The following is a 21882-nucleotide window of genomic DNA, read 5'->3' as shown; positions in this document are numbered from 1 at the left end:
CTTTTTTATGCACAGAGACTAGACACGCGAGAATGGCCCTGTTTAATATCGGGTCTTCAGAGGTCAGCAATAAATGAGGTCAACTGCAGAAAAAAATCTATTAGTGTCCTTAACGATCGCCATTTATCACGGACCACACACTCTTTTTCCTTCTCAGATGTACATCGATAATTAAATCTTCTTCTCCTTCAGATCATTGCTTTACCTCTAGTCTTTCTGTGCTGAATTTTTTTTTTGGTTTTTCTCTTTTTCTCAATTGCAATCACTTTCACTGTCCTCACCTGACAGCTCTTATATACTATCTGCTCACAGCTGAACATCCTTAACACTCAGGAGAGTTTGTCCTTACACTTTTATTTGGATGGGTGGATGGACGGATGGATGGATGGATGGATGGATGGATGGATGGATGGGTAGATAGATAGATAGATAGATAGATAGATAGATAGATAGATAGATAGATAGATAGATAGATAGATAGATAGATAGATAGATAGATAGATGGATGGTTTGTTCATTAAGAATATAACCTACATCCAGATCATGCAACTAACTGTGGCTAGACCTCCTTGTTACTAATTTGTATGCCTGAAATACCCTTAAAACATACTTCAAAAAGAAGGAAACCTATTGAAGAAAAAGATATTTGAGACATTTGACCTTGCTATTGTGCGATCGCAGCCTGAAAGCAACTTCAATTCCCAGCAGCCATCAGCTCGAACTCCAATTTCCAGAACACACATACGCACAAAAAGACTCTCATTCGCAATAAACATATAAAGTAATAAACTCACTGTGACTCCGTTCCTTTGATGTTACCTAACCTTGATATCTTTGATGCTAATCCATTTCTAGGTTCATGTCTAGGTTTTGATCTTGTCTGCCCTGATTAAACCTGCTGGTTGATTGCCTGAACTTTGCCTCTTCACATAATCATGTGGATTACCATTTTGTATTTGTCAAACTGCATTCGTGGTACATGACAGCCATGAACTCGAGCCTGTTTAGATCAATTCCAAAATCAAATCACCTGCTGGTTTCAAAGATCATTTTATATAAATCCTACAACTATTTTTTAGATATCGCACTTGAAGGTCACATATGTGGTTTTTCCATCTGAATCGAACTCTGGTGTTTGCCTGAAATGTAAAACTGTTATGATGTACCATATAATACACATTTTTTAATTTTTTAAAACTCGTATTTAATTGTGATGAATGATTTTTGAATTTGAATTCCTTCAACTTCAGCAATGATTTTGGATTGTTGACTCGTTTATAAAATAATACAATTTAAATTATTTGATTCACCAAATGAACAAAACATGATACAGTTCCTGATTAGCTGAAGGGAACAGAAGCTGCAGGTGTGTAAAGGAGTACGTTACCTGGCTGGCTGGGGTCTGACCCACCACCGACTCGTACGGAGGCGGAAGCTCAGATGGATACACGATTCCTGGGCTGTTAATGGGAACACCGTATATGGCACTGAAGGGCGAGTGAGGGAAGTCTAGATGTAGACCTCTGATGGAGAAAAAAAAGTTATTTCAATTTAATATCCACTAGTGGTATTGACTGAATAAAACACATTATTGTTACAAGAAAATGTATATATATATATATATATATATATATATATATATATATATATGCACAGTGATTCAAAACTTTCATTCATGTTTGAATGAAAGTTTTGAATCACTGTGCATATAGTTTATTGCACGTAATCCTTTCCGAACACACTCTTGATGGATGCCAATAATTCTTGTGTATGTATGTAGAATGCATGATTGTGTGTTCTCTGTGTACCTGTACCTTTGTCCCTCAAGCACAGGCGTGCAGGTGTACTCTGGAGGATAGTATGGTGGAGGAGGAATGGGCGGGATGAACTCGTCAAAGTCCAGTGTCTGGTGAAGGATGGTGCCATGAGGGGTCATACAGTCAGCACTCAGAGCACGTGCCCTGTGAGGCATGAACTGGAACCACATAAAAATACTTTTCTTTCCAGAAACATTTATGTATGACAATGAAAAATACAGTCATGATAATGTCAAATTTAAGTTTAGCTACAAAAAGCAGAGCATCAATAATCCAAAATAAGATTTTGGCAAAATATATTTACATTAAATTACATTTATAACATATGGTAGACACCGATATCTAGAGCGATAATATTATTTGCTCAGTTATCTCATTTATATAACTGAGCAAATAAGGGTTAAAAGTCTTGCTAGAGGGTTCTTGGTAGTGCTGGAATTCAAACTTGCACCTTCCAATTACAGGATTAACATCTTACCTATTAAGATATTACAATGTGTGCTGTTTGTATGATTCAGAATTTCCTATCTTTTATTGACAGAGGTGCTCGAAAAACCCTGTGTAAGAGTAAATATATGTGTGTAGGTGTTACAGCAGCTTTATGCACACACAGGAGGTTGATCTCAGATCAACTCAGTCTGCCCTAAGTTACATTTGTTTCACTTTGGTTTAAACTGTTGTTTTTGTGCAGCGAGTGTGTTTGGTGATTTTGTGGAACTGCCAGCGTGCACCATGAGATGAGACTAATCCACCTCCTGCTTCAGTGGTCCATCCACACACACACACACACACACACACACACACACACACACACACAATCATCAATGTGTGGTACACTCACATTCATCTCCTTCTTATAACATACAGCAGTGCCTATAAACCCATACACCTTATTTATATGCAACATTAAAATTTTATATCCTCATCAGTTTATTTCCTCACACATAAAAAGAAGACATAAGGACCTCTGAAAAATTGGGGTCATTGAGAGAGTCCTGGACTCTCGACCATCTTTCATTCCTGCTTTCTATCCAACACACGTTCTTTTGAGTCTTTGAGATTTGACCAAATTATAGTTTGATTCCATTTTTTATTTTCAAATAAAATATCAGGATCAGCATCTGAGTGGGTTTCAGAAAGACGACTATTCGGCTTTCTCGTTAGTTAGCAAACAAGCTAGTTATAAAGGTAATATGTATATTGTTCCTGAAAACAAATGTTGTGTGTTTTGCTGGCTGCTCAGAGATTATTATATGAGTATACATTATATGAGTATACACAAGCCAAATTTTGGACAGGTTTAGATTTATACATTTAGGTGAAAAAACTGATTTCGGGTCCCTGGTGGTCTAGTGGTTAGGATGCGGCGCTCTCACTGCTGCGGCCCGGGTTCGATCCCCGGTCAGGGAACCAACCCCAGCCATTAGGGTTGCACAAGCCTTAGTGCCGGTCCCAAGCCCGGATAAATGGGAAGGGTTGTGTTAGCAAGGGAATCCAGCGTAGGAACATGTGCCAAATCAAACATGCGGATCATGAATCCGGATGATCCGCTGTGGCGACCCCTAATGGGAGAAGCCGAAAGAAAGTTTTAGGTGAAAAAACTGATTTCAGTATATCTTTGTGGTTTTAGCTTTATTTCAAATTTGTTCCACTATCTGAAAAAAACTGCAATATTGTTTACACACTACAAAATGTATTATTTGTTTGTTTGTTTGTTTGTGTTTGTTTATTTATTTGACAGTTTTATGTAAGTGCTGATAACCTCTAACTATACTTCACTATGTAACATTCGTTGGGGAAACAAGGAAACCATCACTGGTCATAAGCAGCACAGCTCTCAGGCTGAGGGTGACCAGAAGTGGGTGAATGATCTGAATCTATTCTTTAACTGATTTGATCATATTAATAGGGATTTTTCACATTAGGAAAAGGCTGGCAGGACAGTGAGAGTCACATTTTTAACTTCTCTAATGCTTTTAATACCATCCAACCTGTGCTTCTGAGGGATAAACTGGTGTACATGGGGGTGGACCAACATCTCTCCACTTGGATACTGGATTACCCCACAAACCAACCATATTATGTGAGGATTAGAGACTGTGAGTCTGACATGGTTGTGTGCAACACTGGAGCCCCTCAGGGAACGGTCCTGGCTCCATTCCTTTTCACTGTCTACACTGCAGACTTCATGTTTAGCTCAGCAATCTGTCACCTGCAGAAGTTCTCAGATGACACTGATGATTCTCACCGGCCTGATTGAGGATAATAAAGACAGGGAGTGCAGTACAGGACTGATCCTGAACTTTGTAGACTGGTGCCAACAGAGCTGCCTCCAGATAAATGCGGGGAAGACCAAAGAACTGGTGGTGAAAGAAGACCAAAGAAGAGAGTGGACTCTTACAAATACCTGGGTGTTCATCTGAACAGCAAACTGGACTGGACAGACAACACAGCAGCAATTTATAAGAAAGGCGAAAGCAGGCTCTTTCTGCTGAGGAGACTAAGGTCTTATGGAGTGCAGGGAGCACTAGACCATTTTTGACTCTCATCTTTTATGGAGTGGTCTGCTGGTGCAGCAGCATTTCTACTGCAGACAGGAAAAGACTGGAGAAGCTGATCAGAAAGGCCAGCTCAGTCCTGAAATCTTTGTGCAATAACAACTGTGCATTAACAATTTTTTTAAACTGTGCAATATATACTAGTGTAATTTGTTTGAAAGTGTTTTCTTTTGCATTTATACACTGTACTGTATATATTTGTACACACCATTCAAGTTTTGTTATATTATAGGCTCAATAATGTTATACATTTATAAATATTGAATTATCTTACTTTATGTTTATTAGTTGGGTATTCTTCAAGTTAGTGTGCATGGCTAGAAACAGGTTAATATCGAATATGTTCTGATGTTTTTTTTTTGGATAAAAAAAAAAAACAATTAAAAACCCAAAACAACATTTAATTAAGAAGTGAAATGCAGCCCCTCTCCCTAGTCCAATCGTAATTTCAACCCAGTAACCATCTATTTTTTTTGCAGAATGATATATTGGAACATAACAATGATTTGAGAAAACAGTCAGTATTCGCTTCCCTGTTGATTATTCCTCTTTTGGTCACAATAGAAATTGTTTTAGCAAATCAATAGAATAAATCCGCGAATGCGCAGCGCCATGTGGGATTACTCTGAACGCATGAATATGTGCTCGTTGTAAATGACATGCTCTTGGATATGATTCATACTAATGGCTCTGTGTTTTTTCAACTCAAATTTATTACAGCTGGCACATTTTATCCCTCTTAACTGCCCCCATCAATTCTTCATGATACAATTGGACAGGCTTAAGGGCAGGATTGTGACGTGCACACACACACACACACACACACACACACACACACACACACACACACACACACACACCCACACACACACACACACACACACACACACACACACACACACACACACTTACCATCTGCAGTATATCAGTAGAGACCATCTGCATGCAGCACATGGCTGTGGCTAGAGCACACACGATGGTGGAGATGACATTTAATGCACATACACTAAACAACAGCTCCTGCACAGAGAGCGACAGATGGACAGAAAGAAAGAAAGAAAGAAAGAAAGAAAGAAAGAAAGAAAGAAAGAAAGAAAGAAAGAAAGAAAGAAAGAAAGAAAGAAAGAAAGAAAGAAAGAACAATACAATGTTAAGGTATTTGTAAAAAATAAAGAAACTTCAAATCAGGATTTTTGCTCAGGTTACTGCTAACATTGTTCTCTTAACTCCAAAGTTAGCTAGGTGTCTAAATTGTGTTAAATAAAAACTTTTAAAATCATATACATTTCAATAAAATGAAATTCTGGATATGCAATGAAATGCATATCCAGCTTGTAACGAAGCTGGGGAAGAGCGCCGAGTCAGCGATGCTACATCGCTCCTGGAGTAGACTCAAGAGCCCACAGTGGCAGCTTGGCAGTGCTGCCACTTGAACTACCAACCTTCTGATTAGTAACCCAGAGCCTTAACCACTAAGTTACGACTTTCCTCTCCTAAATATTAGATGACTAGCATGATTGTTTGTTACTTTTTAAGAAGTGGTGTTAAACTAGAAATCTGACCAGAATAAAATATAACTTAAAAAAAATACAAATAAAACATTTAGCTGAGTAATCAGTTAATATTATACTCTATTTTGGATATTTCTGCCACAGTGCTTCTGATTTCTCAAATCCAATAGCAGCAACTTTGACAGTCGTGCATCTGCAAAACACATTTATATTAATATATATTAATTAAAGAAAAATAAAGAAGTAAAAGCACTGATATGTCAAATGTCTGGAAATGGAAGGTGCCTCCAGTGTGAGTGCTGTAATTTTATGTTTCTGATTAAGGAAAAAAAAGTGTTGTTGCTCATAGAAGTTATAAACGTCCACAACTTTAAAAGTAACTATACATTGTTTAAAAAAAATGTCTGGAGCATTATTGTTAAATAAATTTAAAAATAATCATTAGTCATTTGTTTTGGTATAAAAGGAATAAAGTACTTTTTTTGCATGCTGTTAAAAGGGAATAATCAGCTTCAGGGTGGTCACCAGAACCCTTGTTCCTAATATTGATTACTGTCCAGTAACAGCACATTGTCTTTTATTCCTTTTTACAAGGCAGTTTTGTAAACATCACACACAGGTTGTTACCTAATCATTGTTGTGCATCAAAACACTGTTACACCATTTGCTTTTAAGGTGTTAAAATGTAAATATGATGGGCTTATTAAAGGTCTACTCTACTTAATGTATCTACACAATTTGGTGTATTGTATAATTTACTGTATACACACCATTTCGCTGTTTATTGCTTGGCTCATTCTCGCAATCAGCTAAAAGGAACATTTTCTGGTATTATACATAATCTTAAGGTCTCCAGAGATACGTTTACTGCAAGAAAATAAATAACTAGCAATCCCCCTGATGCTGTATGACAAAGACATGGCACTTAAAAAAGATAAAATCACTTAACAAGGGCATACAGATCTTAAAAAGACCAGGCTGTGATGTGCGTGCTGTCTCTGAGTCATGCAATCTCCAACAACAGCCATTAGAGCGACTTAACGTCACCTCACTTCCTGTAAAGTACACAAAATATTGTGACATAATACCACATATCACTGCTTTATTCCTGTCACAACAACAAGAGCCTTTGAATTCACAGCAGGGATGCGTTTTATTCCAGCTCTTGCACTTTGAGCTGCTGCGTTAGACCTAAGTGGACATATAAAACAGAGGTGGAGGACGGGCTATCAGTTTATTTGCAGCGGATATAGAGGTCAAAAGGAACAAACTCTACACCCTATTGCCTTTCACAAAGGATTTTCTTCATTTGATATAAATCCATGGGCTGACAAATTAAAGGGCAAAAAAAACCCGAAGTGTGTTAGTGAAGGCTCAGGCTGCAGGGTGCAACCAGAACAGCTTCAATGTGACTTTTTATAGCTTAATATCCAAGAAAAAAGCTAACATATAATGACAAATAACTATTTTGTGTGTGGGGGTGGTTTCTGTTAACATCATTCAATAATATTAAAAAAAACGAAAATTTGCAACAGAAATTCGAGTACCTGCACAATTTTCTCTGAACAGAAATGTTACATGTGCCATCATTATTAATGCAGCTAACTAGCATTATAAAAAATGTATTCGATTCCTGTTGCTAGTTGTTTAAGTAGGCAGTACAAAGTGGATTAAAAAAAATTCTTTATTGATATTAATAAATAATTATAAATGACCAAAGAACCAAAAAAAATCTAGCATGAGCATGAGCAAGGACATGGGAAAACAAACATGACAAATTGAGATTTGTGAAGAGTGAAGCTACAGTATATACACAAGTGCTATTTAATGTGGCTAGAAATAGGTGTGTGACAAAAATTAAGAAATGCAGTGGTTGTTGGGTAATGTAGTCTTGACCCTGTTTTCAATTATTTTTCAATCCTTTTTTTAAATATATTTTTTCTGGGTTGTTTTTTTATATATTGTATATTTCTTTCCATATCCACTCTGGAGCAACAAACATTAGTTGTTTTCTAATAAAATAAATTTCTTTTCCTAATCCAACTAGGATATTTGGCATTTGTTATGGGATTTGATATCCGATATGCTTTATCTGAGATCCGGGCCATCTGTTTTTTTTTCTGTTTGTTTTTTTAGTATCAACTGAGTATCAGATCAGTGGCATCTCTGGTCACAGGCTGCTGCTGTACAGAGCAGATTACGTGATTGGGCTAGGACCCAGGCATGTGTGAAGCTAGCATGTGTGTGTGTGTGTGTGTGTGTGTGTGTGTGTGTGTGTGTGTGTGTGTGATAGAACCCAAACTTGTGAGGTCAAACAAGAGGCAAAACTGTCACTGCTGGCATAAACTGGGTTCCATCGCTTCTCTATTCAACAAGCTGCCGCTGAATGCACTCTAAATGTGACTTGCAACAGAGCTAGCAATCTCACTAACTCAGTAAATGACATCTGTTAATCAGATCCTCATTTCAACAGAGTGAAGAGTTGTGTAGGATACGAAGAGCATGACTTTGTAAACGATCTGAAAAGGTAATAGTATTTGTTTTGCTTCTCTAAAGTATATAACATGGCTTTTCTTAAAAGAAATAGAAGATATTTTAGTATAATTTCGATGATATTTTGATGCTCCTATGAATCCATGATATTGTCATGTCATGAGGCAGTAGATAGACCGACAGACCGACCGACCGACCGACTGACCGACCGACAGACAGACAGACAGACAGACAGACAGACAGACAGATAGATAGATAGATCTACATCACTACCTGCCTTTACTAACAACCTTGCGGCTCAGAATCATTATTATCATGTATTGTATAAGTGTGTTTGTACTTAGAAAAGAATTTGTTTCGGTGACAGAAGCTTTCAGTTGCCCTTTTTCTTTTTTTTTCCTTTTCATTAAAAGATTAATAAATTTAAACAAAAACATTATTTAGTCTATATAGTGTACATTTCTGAAGAATGTATATTTTTGCTATAATATTTAGCAAAAAGCTCACAGACAAACTCATAACTGTGTTATTATAAATATAGTAATATAAAATATATGGTAACCACCCAATGATAAAACCTCATACAGCACCAGACACACTCCGAGTCCAAAGTGAGCCGTCATGGCAGAAAGCATTCAGACTCAGTGAAGTCACAGTGATACAGCGAGCACTAATTACTGCTGAATAACTAACGATCTCATCTGCATCTTATTATGTTGCATAAAAAAGCAGCAGTGGAAAACAGCAAGACGTTTCCAATAAGCCCAGCACTCTTTTGAGCAGTGTGTAATTTCCAGACCATGTGCTCTTTAAATGTCAAATTTAAAATCTAATCCAGTCAGGAAAACAGAGAAATCCCCGATGTGTGTGCGTGTGTGTGAGGTGGAGTGTGTTCATTACTCTTCACACTCTTTAAGCATTACTGACACGTAAAAACAGAAGCCAGTGATATTAAAACAGTAAATACTGTACAAGGATGTCAAATATTTCACTGAAATAATGACTTTGTTAAAGACAATTCTGCAAAATGAGTGTGTGAGCAGTGTGTGATATCACAGTTTCAACTAAAAGTTTACTGTGTAGTTTTATGAAAGCAGTATTAAAAAGAGTTTTTGAATAAAATACATTTTTTTTGTTTGTTTCTGCAAAGCACTGTATTCTGTACTCTACTGTACTCAAGAGTTATATTTATATTTATATTAATGTATACCAGTGTAGATTTATTCATTGCTAGAGACTCAAAGCACTTTTGTACGTCGCTCTGGATAAGGGCGTCTGCTAAATGCCACTAATGTAAATGTATATGTATTCAGAATGATCAGCATAATAATGTTTAATAATGATTTTTAATAGTTTTAGTTTTGAAAATAAAATAATAACAATACAAAAAATGTGACAATTGATATGCTTGATTTTTATTATTATTATTTTTATGAAAATGACTAAAATCAGTAGTGCTAAATCTTGATTTGATCATTTTAACTTTATTGTTCAGAAAAATTTTATTAGCACCATAACATTTGAATTTTAAAGGTAAGGGTTTGCTTTATTGTTTCAGACCTCTCAAGGGTTTGTTTTTGTTTTTTGAAAGAGTTTTACATATTTGATTTGTAAAAAGGTTTATTTTGTTTATACGTGCTGGATGCTAAAATCAATTTAAAAAAAAAAATCTCCAAATAATATTTTTGGATATTAAAAAATACATTTTTAAGACCCTAAATGAATTCCATTTCATGTCAGTAATATTGCTGTTCATATATAATACTATTATTATTATTATTATTATTATTATTATTATTATTATAAGTAGTAGTAGTAGTAGTAGTAGTAATTCTTTTAATGTATGATTTACACAAGATAAATACGATATTAAAGCAAATGCAGAGGTTTTAAAGCTTGACAGAAATTACTGTTGTTGTTATTAAACAAAATAATGTGTATACTTTTAAACAATTCTTTAATACTCTTAAACAGTTCCTTGTTTCGACATAAAAAAACAGCTTTAAAAATTAATTGTTTTGAAAAAATATTGGACTTTAAATGCAGTCCATTTATTTTAATGACATACAGACATATTCTTTGAACACATAATTGTTTCTCTACTTGTTTAATCATGTATTATATTTTATGTTTTATAATATACAATAATTTTTGTCTGCTGTTCTGAAAGGTGGCAATAACTATGGAAATGCCTGTTGGTTGCTTTCTACAAAAAAAAAAAAAAAGCAGAAATGTTTTTATGTGCTTCTGGGTCAAGTGTATTCATTTCAGCCTGAGGGAACATGCTGCATGCATTATTATAAAACTAACAGAGGAACACTCTCTATTTTCCCACTGCCATTTCCCATAATTCCTTTGTGCTTTCTCTATCACAAGCTACATAGCACGTATTGCAGTGTTGAAGGTGTACTCCTGTGAGAGGGCTCCTCCTTGCTGTGTGATTGTAATAGTGAGAGCAGACATCTGTCTCACAGACGTGCGTTTGTCTTGGCGTGCACTTTTCCTCAGAGACGTCTGCTTTTGCATACTGATGTAAAGAAGCTGTGTTGGTCTGCACTAGCGCTGTGGAAAACACTAAGAGAGTGTGTGTGCCCTCGGGTTCACCTCTGATCCACCCTGAGGGGGCCACGTGTGGTCGTTTTGCTGTGACGGGGAAAATCACTCCTCGATAATTCCTCATGTACTCCTGCCATATGGCCAAAGGTGCTAAAAATATAATGAGCAATATTCATGTGGGAGCGTTTAGCTAGCTGTGTGTAAACCAGATACATGACGGTTTTCAAGCATCACGATTAGTGAAATAACTGTGAGGATACACTAAGGGAGTTGTACATACATGTATATACATTATATACATATACATGATTTAAACTCTACTGCTGTGTTTTATGTTTTATGTTAGCTTTTCCAGACCTAAATATATAAAAGGGTTTTATTAATGCAGAAAACGTCTCTTAAAATGATATACTGTACAAACAAACTTACTTGAACTTACTCCTACACCATGGCAATTTGTTAGTGTGACTAATAATTTGTAATTTACATTTTATACTTAAAAACTTTGCCAGTTTTTTTCTCTCTTAAACTTAATGAAACATAAAGGTGTTACAGAGTGCTTCCTTACACTGCCTTTCTTCCTGCCATCATTTAAACATTTTTTTCAGCACATTTTTTTTTTTTTAATAAATATTAATATTTACTATTTTAATGTATGTTTTGTGTAAAAAAAAAAAAGAAAAAAAAGTAAAAGCTTATTTAAGCTGGCAATTAATCAATAAATTAATAAAAACAAATATATATATATATATATATATATATATATATATATATATATATATATATATATATATATATATAAAATTAAAAATTAAGTAATTAATTACATTTTAAAAAGTAACTTTAAATTATTATTATTTTTTATATTTGCTCTTAAATTTAAAGCCAATCTTTACATTTTTTAGTTAAAGTAAAAAAATAATAATTATACCAATTTTTCTGTGCCATTTTTGTGAGCCCCACAGAGACATTAACATTAAATCACTGTAGACAAACACTAACAGGTAAAAACTAAAGGGAAAAAAAGCTTGTCACCTGATCAAACATACCACAGTAAGCACAATTTCCAACCTTATTTTTTGAAATTTTTCACCCAAAGATCTGATACTGCTTTTATATAGAATATATAAAATATATCAGAATATCTCAGGAAATGTAGATATTCACTACTTGGAATTCTGAACTGAAGAACTGTTTCATTGCACTTTTTCATGTTGCAGGTAAGATTATTCAGTTTAAATGCAGATGTTGCTTTAGTCACTGTTTCCAGCCGACTGAAGCTCCTCTTCTATGTATACTATACCACATGTATGTGCACACCATCACACTTATATGTGCCTGTTGAACATCTAATTCCAGATTCATCTCTCCAGTCCACTCTTGTGGGAAGAATATCCAAAAGAATTTCAAGCTCCTGTGGGGATTTGTGTTCATTTAGCTACAAGGTCAGGCACTGAGATCAGGTGAGGGGGCTTCAGTTCTAGTTCATCCCTAAAGTGTTTAGTGGGGTTGAGGTCAGGGCTTTGTATGAGACACTTGTGTTCTTCCAATCCATTATTATTAACACACCATATCTACATGGTGCTCTTTTCATGCACAGAAACATTAGCATGCTGGAATAGGTTTGGGTCTTTTAGTTCTGGTGAAAGAAAAATGGAATTCTACACATACAAAGACATCCTATACAATTGTGTGCATCAATCTATGCAGCGGCAGTTAGATTAGTACCATATGTACTTGTGATGGTTCCGGGTGCACATTTTTGCCCATATAGTGTATAATGAAATGTCATTTTATGTTTATGCATTTTTTTGGGGGTTTAGATAGTTCAGTCCCAATTCTAAAAAAAAGTTGGGACACTGTGTGTAATGTAAAAACACAATGATTTGCTAATTTCATAAATATATATTTACAATAATACATCTGGGAACTGAGAAGACCAGTTGCTCAAGTTTTGGGACAGGAATATTGTCCAATATGTGCCTGATACAGGATTCAAATTGCTCAACTGTTCTGGGTGTCCTTTGTTGTATTTTTTGTTTTATGATGCGCCAAATGTTTTCAAATGGTGAAAGACTAGGTCTAGACTGCATGCAGGCCAGTTCAGCACCTGAACTCTTTTTCTACAAAGTCATGCTAGTGTAATAAAGGCAGTATGCAGTTAGCATTGTTAAATTTGAGACATGTTGCAAGCATCAAATAAAAAAATTGAATCGGGGTTGTAGTGTAGTTTTAGTTGTAACGCTAATTTTTATGCTAATGCACTCGTTCTAAAATTTTACTGTTTTTATAGAAACAGCTCATACACAATATGCATACTATAGATGCTACAAATAATCGAATATTTTTAAGAAATGGAAAAATATTGTTATATTTAATACCCCAGCAGAAACATATAGGGATCTGCACATTTGCTGAGAGGTATGCAAGATCATGGTTGGCACCCTCCTCCTTGTCAAATTATTGTGGTATAAGAAAATAAGGACCTTCAGGATTTTTACAGCTTGCTTCTTCACACCCCACGACACCCCCAAGTGTTTTATTTCTACTAAATTAATCCTTTTTTTCTCTCTGCAGTGGAAAGGCTTTGTTTTGTTACAGATGCTGTTGAGTCATTTACCGGATTAGCTTTATACAGCGAAACATTTTGGCCTTGTCAAATAATAACCATGAATCTACTTCAGCTGCATATGATATAAAATATACAGACACATGACTAAACTGGACTCGTCTAAATGTCCTTTTTAAGCTGATATTCTCCATGGTGGATTACTCTGTCTGTGTTGTTTATTTCAAGTCGCTCATTCCAGGCACAGAGCTCTCAAATCTCTCATTCAGATGATATTCTGAGTGGTTAATAGAGATAATGGAGCTCAATAATTCCTTACATGTTGCCATACATTGGAAAACATCTGTCTCATACACACACACACACACACACACACACACACACACACACACACACACACACACACACACACACACACACACACCTTCAGACGTAGGCGTATGGTATTGCAGTCCCTCAGTGGGTTGAGTTTGAGAGTCTCTCCTAAATTGTTGCAGCTGGAGCTCTGGTGCTGGAGTGTACAGCAAACACACACGCCGTCACTGTCAAACTTTATCTGCAGGCAGACAAAACAAGAAAACACACACAACACCGTCATCATTATCATCATTATTATCGTCATCATCATTGTCAGATCTGTCTACAAAATCTATCAGCATTTATCCATTACCTGCAAATAATTAACGAAAAGAAAACCAAAAAAACATAGATTGGAGATAAATAAAGCCACTTGTGCGGCATATTTCTGGAGTGTTACTGTTGTGTCTGAAGAACACGGTGCCTCCATTTGACCCAGATTATAAAAATGCAACATCTGAACCCTGCAAGTGTGGGTTAATTGAGCTGAGCAAACGACTCCATTTATACGCCTGCCAGTGCCCGAGTGTCTCAGGAGGAGACGGCGGTGAAACGAAGCGCTGAGGAAAGAGATGGAACAAAGAACACAACTCTTAAAAGAAAAAAGAGATGGAAAAATGGAAAATGACAGAGACAGACTAAAAAAGAGAAATGACAAGTGAGACAATGCTCATTTCTGTTCTAACGCACACCCAAAAGCGGAGTGAATCAACAAGAGTGAATCATTCCTTTTAAACAACTGAGTACGATGAAGTGCAGATGGTGTTGCTATAGCAACGTTGATTATTTTTCTATGACACTATGCCCTGAAATGATTAGTCTTTTTATACAATGGCAAATTTACAATGATTACAATGTTTATTTTCATTAATGAATAAGAATTAAACACTTCTAACAATTTAGAGTTACATATAATGTTGTGAATTTTCCATTAAACTAATTTGTCATTCACAAGAGTTAATAATGATAAAAAAAAATATCTTATCATTAAAAATTTCTGATTGTCCTGGAAGGTGCCCACACTAGAGACTCCTTCCTTTCATCAATGTTTAATAAATATCTTTATTCTGCATATTTCTCTGATAAACTACAACACATATGTTATTAGTCTTTTTTCTTTCAATCATTTTTAAGAATAAAAATTAATAAAAAAAGAATTTCTATTTCCATTTTACTTTAGAAAAAACAAAACAAATTCCTTGCAAATGCAAACATACTATGGAAACAAAACCCTAGTAGAAGATAAACCTGCACTACTGAGATGCTGTTATTAAAAATCAGTCAACACAGTCTGACCAATCAGAATTATGACTTCAAAAGCATTACAGGAAATAACAATATATGACCAAATGATTTTTTCTGTTTTTACATACTTATTGGTTACCACATGTCGAGTTTTTAAATTATTATATACATGTAAAATGGGTTCCGTAAAGTCAGCTGTAAACCTGCGGACATCCTTAGTGTGAGATCGCTCTTCTGTTTTCAGTAGCACTGCTTCTTCCGCACTTAAACCTGGAACGTGTATGAAATCATCTAATAAATCATGTATTCTATCTGATGAACTGCCCTGTTTTTATTTTAATATTATCCTGGGGCAAAACAAAATACTTGCATGAATCCACTAGTGTGAGACTACATTTTCGAGAACAATTCAATGTCAGAAAGGACATTTCTGAAAAGGAAACACAATTACGCAGATGCTGAGTTCGACTGAATTACAAATAATTACTGCAATTCCCAAAAGTGGAATTAAGGATGTATTCACTTCTGGCTGTCCTCATCATCAAGCTGACACTAAATAAACAATAAAAAAAGAATCATTTACCTATTAACACAATTGTAACGATATCTAGCTTTAGCTGCGTCCTGGCAGACTGGAGCATGGTTTGTTTGGTGTGGATCCTAAAGACACTTGCAGAGGCTAAAATCCGCTATGGTGCACACATCCGGCAATTAAAACCGTCCGTGTAGAAACATAGTAAAAGTTCAGTTTGGTGTCCTGATGATTTACGTAATTTAAAACACCATTATTACTTCAAAACATTCACAAGGATATTTTGTCTTCATGCTCTATGTTGAGTTTGGTTTCACTAATAATAAACATACATTTGCATAAAGCATTTATATTTGTCCATGCCCATGTTGATTACTTGAAAAGTATTAATTTAAGGTACAGTATATTTATAACACATTAAAATGTGTGAATAAGTTGCGATTTATTTGAGTTCACTCATGACAATCATAAGATTAATTGCAATTAAATATTTTAATCGATTGACAAGCCAAATTTTATCCATACTGTATAGCTTTTCAACAATTCTCTATAAAACAATATTTTTTTATCTCAATTTATCATCTAAAAATAATAATTATTGTCAAATTTTATTCATTCCCTTTAGATTTTTTAACCGTAGGCTAGCGCATATGCACGTGAGTTCATGCCAGGTGGCTGTGAAGTTTCTTAGGTTCAAGTATGTCAGCAGGAATGAGTGGCATTTTTTGTTTGAAAAAAAAAAGGAAATATTCCCAGTACTTTTCTGACACATGTAAAGAAGAACATCATGGTAAAATCATGTCCTTGGGACAAAAACACTATCAATCTCTCTCTCTCTCTCTCTCTCTCTCTCTCTCTCTCTCTCTCTCTCTCTCTCTCTCTGTTTTGGTCTGTTTCACATAAGTTGTTTTTCCCTTCATGTAATGTCTTCATCCTTGTCTCATGATTGGTTGATGTCTTCACATGTTATTTTAGGCACAGCTGTTCATACTTCCATGTCTAATTCATGTGTGTATATACACCCCTCAGTTTCTGTCATGTCTTCGCAAAAGTAACACAGCAATTACCAAGTCATTTTGTTTCTTTTGCATGTTTTTTGTATCTTGTTTCCATTTCTTGTTCTCTTTCCCTAGTTCACGGGGCTTGCACGTAGCCTGCACAGTTTTTGACCACACTTTTGCCGAATATATATATGTAATGATTAATTAACATGTATAGAAGGGGTCTCCGTATCAGTGCTTTGTAACAGGCATAGTTAAAGCGGTAACTCTTCAGAAAAGAGGAGTTTTCGCTAACAAGATAACATGACAAGCTGTGTATTATTTTCTATATTATCATCAAAGTAAAGTTAAGAAATGACTTTTTATAGGTGAGATCACATACACAGCAACAAGTTGAGGTAAACTGGCTAAAGGACATGCATCGCATACACGTTTAAAAAAGGCAGAAACATTGCTGTCATATGATAAAACGCTTTCAAGGCAACCTGTTGTGAGAAAATAAGGGTGATGGCAGAACTTAATTCCATTACATCAACATATTCATCATTGAATAGTTTTATCTAACACCATGTGTTCCTCAAGTGTTGGGAAAACTAATCGATTAAGATCCTGGGACCTCTACTGCCTGAATGGAAACATCTCCTAAAAAGTGTCTGAGCACACTAATATACAATGTATTCAGAAATTATTCAGACCCCCTTTTTTTACTTTTGTTATGTTGCAGCCTGATACTTCAAGCATTTAAATTGATTTAGTTCTCATAATTTATACTCAGTACCCTAATATGACAAATTGAAAGCAGAATTATAGAAATGTCTGTAAATTCTAAAAGAAAAAAAGAAATATTACATGTACCTAAATATTCAGACCATTTACTCAACACTTAGTTGAAGCACCTTTGTCAGCCACTACAGCCTCTAGTCTTTTTGGATATGACACAACAAGCTTTGATTGGGGGATTTTCTGCCATATTTCATTTCAAGTCCTCTCAAGCTGGTTCAGATTGAATGGGGACTGTCGACCCTGCTGCTCAAAAAAAAAAAAAAACACCCCCACAGCATAATACTGCCACTATTGCTATGCTTCATTGTTGGGCTGGTTTTGGGCAGGTGATGAGTGTGGTCTTCAGAGTTCACTCTTCTTGGTCACCTCTCTTACAAGGGTTCTTCTCACCTGATTGCTCAGTTTGTCTGGGTGACCAGCTCTAGGATGAGTCCTGGTTGTGCCACACATATTCCTTTTGAGAATTATGAAGGCCACTGTGCTTTTGGGAATATTCAGTGCAGCAGAAACTTTTTGTAGCATTCACCTAATCTGTGCCTTGTAACATCCTGTATCTAAACTCAGCAGGCAGTTCCTTTGACCTCTTGGCTTGGTTTTTGCAATGATATGCATTGTGAGCTGTGGGGCCTTCTATAAGGAAGTGTGTGCCTTTCCAAATAATGTACAATCAATAAGCTGTTCCTCAGGAGTGCTCCGGTAATGGTTTAGAAACATCTTAACAATTATAAAGAACTGAAATGAGCTCAATTTTAAGTTTTGTTGCAAAGGGTCTGAATACTGTACATGTACATGTAATATTTCAGTTTGTTTGGCTTTTTTTAGAAATGTACATACATTTTTAGAATTCTGGTTTCACTGTCATTATGGGGTACTGAGTGTGGATTAATGAGAGAAACATTTACAAAACTTAACAGACATAACAAAATTGAAAAAGTGAAGGGGGTCTGAATAATTTTCATATACCATGTTAATCATTTCCTTACTAACTAAGGAAGTTCCTCCACCAAACCTACAGCATGAGGGCAAATGTCTCAAACCTGGTTTTTATATTCCTGGTGAAATTCGTGATTATCAGCAGGAGGCAGAATTGAAATGTATTCAGTATGCGCTCTGTATCCTCTCCACTCCCTCAATCTGAAACCTGAGAGCAGCTCGAGCGTTTAATTGTGTTTGTGAAAACAGACATTCAAACAAACAAAGAAAAATCACTGCATAATTACCTCGCGCAGTGAAACGAAGGCCATGGGATAATTAATTATCAAAAGAAAAGAAATCCAACAGAACACAGCAGTGATTAGGGATTTGGAGAGGATTGTGTGTTTGAAAATGCAGGAACAAACAAGGCTTTTATTATTTTTAATGTGGCCTGCTAATATGATTAGCCCTTTAACCACTTTTCCCTTTAACCAGTTCAAAAAAAGGAAAACAATTATTTTGAGAGAAAGAACTACAAAAAAGGACATCCCTCTTATACCACAGAAATCCGCCACTGATGACACTTCATACATTTGATCTATCTGTAGTTATAGGTGATGCTGTTAGTTCCTGATCTTGCTTACATAATAGAAGTGCAAATTATTTCCCACTGGCTTTACTGTTACAAAGCACAAAGCATTGACACTAGAGACTTCGTTCATAAATATAAAAAACCTCCTTAAAGAAAACTTCAGGAAAATCCTCACAAGATCTTTAATATAAACATATATATATATATATATATATATATATATATATATATATATATATATATATGTTTATATTAAAGATCTTGTGAGGATATATACCACAAACTTTTGTCCATATTGTACTTTTGGAGCTGCAGTTGTATTTGAAACAAATTATCGCCATCTGACCAATCAGATTTGAGAATCCTGCATGGTTTTCAAGAGTTATATTTATATTAAGTTTGTAATTTTGCATACCAGTGTGGATTTATTAATTGCTAGAGACTCAAAGCACTTTTGTACGTCGCTCTGGATAAGGGCATTTGCTAAATACCGCAAATGTAAATGTATATGTAAATGTGGTTTAAAAGCATTTAGCTAGATATTTAGCTAGATATCCTTGCTAATGTTAGCACAAGCCAGTGCACTCTTAGTGCCGGTCCCTAGCCCAGATAAATGGGGAGGGTTACGTTAGAAAGGGCATCCAGCGTAAAAACATGCCAAATCAAACATGTGGATCACGAATTCGGATGATCCACTGTGGTGACCCCTAATAAGAGAAGCCGAAAGAAAGTGTTTATCCTTGCTAATGTTAGCATATAAAATTTATTTGGTCATTGCTATTTATTGGTCATTGCTATACAGATTGTATATAACCCACCTTGCTGAAGGTTTGTGCTGTGTTTGCAGCTACAATAATCTCTTTCTATAAGTACCAAAAGACACAATGGTGCGAACACAGAGCCAGTCCACCATTCACTGCACCGTCCGCCAAATATCTGGATAGTTTTCTCTAATCCATTGTGTTATTTTACCGGAATGGACAGCGTTAGGAAGTCTCCCAGGGTGGCATTTCAACCTTTGCTAAAATGCTTCCAGTGGACTGATGAAATGAGCAGTCCTTGAATGCTCAGCTGCGTTATTCATTAAACCTAATGACATTCGATAGTCTACAGTCCTATCCAAAATACGCACCAAAAAACTCCTGTTAAATGTCAAAACGTTTCCCACTCACCCTTTTTAGACTCACCTTTTTGACCCGCCATTTAGAGCGCCTGAGTTAAGTTAAAGTGATAAAATTCTGTAGTGCAAAGAGAATAATGCAAATTTGAATAAGAATTCAGCTCTTTAAAATCTATTATTAATTCTGTGAGACAATGAAATTCATTTTTTAATTAAAATACACAATGTTGTATTGAAGGCATTCGGTTTTAGTCGTGCAGACATTATTACAGTGCAGTATGGAAAAGTCCAGGCTTAGATTAAGGAGAAAGTATATCTAATTTAATGGTATTACACTTGATGACACTTGATGGCAAAAACTAAAGCTTTTAATGGACTTGACAACAAATGAATAAAACAAATACACTCCTGAGAGCTCCTGAATCAATGTTTAAATGCTACTTTCAAATGCTAAAGGAGAATATAATGGCTTGCGTCCAAGTTTTCATAATTTTTCAAAGTGGCTTGAGAGCAAATCTATCAGGCTCATGTTTTGGTTTGGTAAGAGTTGAGATTTAAAGCTAATACAGAATACTGTATTGGGTCTTTGACATCATCAACACTGAATTTAAAAATACTGAGTCTTCTTTCTGTAAAATGCAACAAGTTTATCTACAAGGCTTAAACGTTTACCAAAATCAAAGGGAAAAGTTATATAATGGTCTAGTGGTTAGGATGCAAATTAAGACTATAAAGGTATCAACATTTTGTGAATTTCTAAATTATATATTTAACGTATAATTTTAGCATATGTTAATGTAAAATAGTGTTATATATGAAAGTTATAGAACATTTAATTAATGAAAAGAATGACAAGAAATGAAATATTTTAATAACTTCATATGGAAAAATCCAATTTACTTCATCAGGTTTGTAGGTTATATAAATTCTGCTGTTTACATTGTTGTATTTTATCTTAAGTCAAAGTCTCTATTCTTGCAACACTAAAAGAAAGAAATTGATCTGCAAATGATTGTGATGGAAGTTTCAAAGTTAAATCTATAATTAAAATGAAAATCAATACATGAAATCAATACAAGAATCCCTAGATCTACATGAGCTGAATGTCAGGGTACTAAATTAGCAGAAAGTTTAGCTGTGAGGAGAAGGTGAGGTAAGTTCCATCCTTTGTCTAGTTTTAGTGTCTCCTCACCAGTTGACAATCCTCAAGTGAGTTGACAAGCTGAGCATTCTGACAGGACAAGATGGCACCCGCCAGGTTCAACATCACGCAGACTGCAGACAGCAACATGAAGAAAGTGATCTGTGGTGGGACACCAAGAGAAAAAAAGAAGGACAAATTGTCAGTGACACCATCTTTTAACGTGTAAGCAAACAAAACAGGATATAAAATAATGATGTCTCATTATTTCTACATCTGTTGTAGAAAAATGTATTTTGGTTTCTTCCAAGTCACAGCTCTTACTGTTGTGTGCTCTGAATCTACTGCATTAGATGAGGACTTTGTCTGTTCAGGCAAGACAATGCAAAGAAAAAACTATTATTTATCACAAGTTCAGTGATGCAAAATTATGAAAAAGTTAAGGAGCAAAAATCCACAATCTCTGTGGAATTGTTACTTGTTAATCCTATTTCAACTTCTTAGTTTATTATATATAAATGATAGGAATATAGCAGATAAAAAGGTTGATCTATTTTTATTTTTCTGTCCAGAAGTAATACTGAATCAAGTATAAAGTGAGTGAGAGCAGGAGCTAACATTACATCACAGGTACGTACACAAAAATGTAAAGCTATTCTACTATTTGTTTAATAAAATTAATAAAGAAGGGT

At 35.3% G+C, this 21882-nt stretch overlaps 1 protein-coding gene across 1 annotated transcript in view; it reads right to left on the bottom strand.

The window, feature by feature from the left end:
* Positions 1-21882, bottom strand: part of fam189a1 (family with sequence similarity 189 member A1) — a 147432-nt gene that overhangs the window by 11018 nt on the left and 114532 nt on the right. The window contains exons 3-7 of the mRNA XM_046841089.1: positions 21242-21352; positions 13929-14060; positions 5288-5395; positions 1815-1975; positions 1388-1523 (exon numbers count right to left, since the gene is read on the bottom strand). Of these exons, the coding sequence (XP_046697045.1) occupies positions 1388-1523; positions 1815-1975; positions 5288-5395; positions 13929-14060; positions 21242-21352 (648 nt within the window). The remainder of the gene's footprint in view (positions 1-1387; positions 1524-1814; positions 1976-5287; positions 5396-13928; positions 14061-21241; positions 21353-21882) is intronic.

This window comes from Silurus meridionalis, chromosome 26 (genome assembly GCF_014805685.1).
Source record: "Silurus meridionalis isolate SWU-2019-XX chromosome 26, ASM1480568v1, whole genome shotgun sequence".
Classification (NCBI taxonomy): Eukaryota; Metazoa; Chordata; class Actinopteri; order Siluriformes; family Siluridae; genus Silurus; species Silurus meridionalis.
Note: the sequence above shows the minus strand (reverse complement) of the source record. Positions and strands in the feature narration are given on the sequence as shown.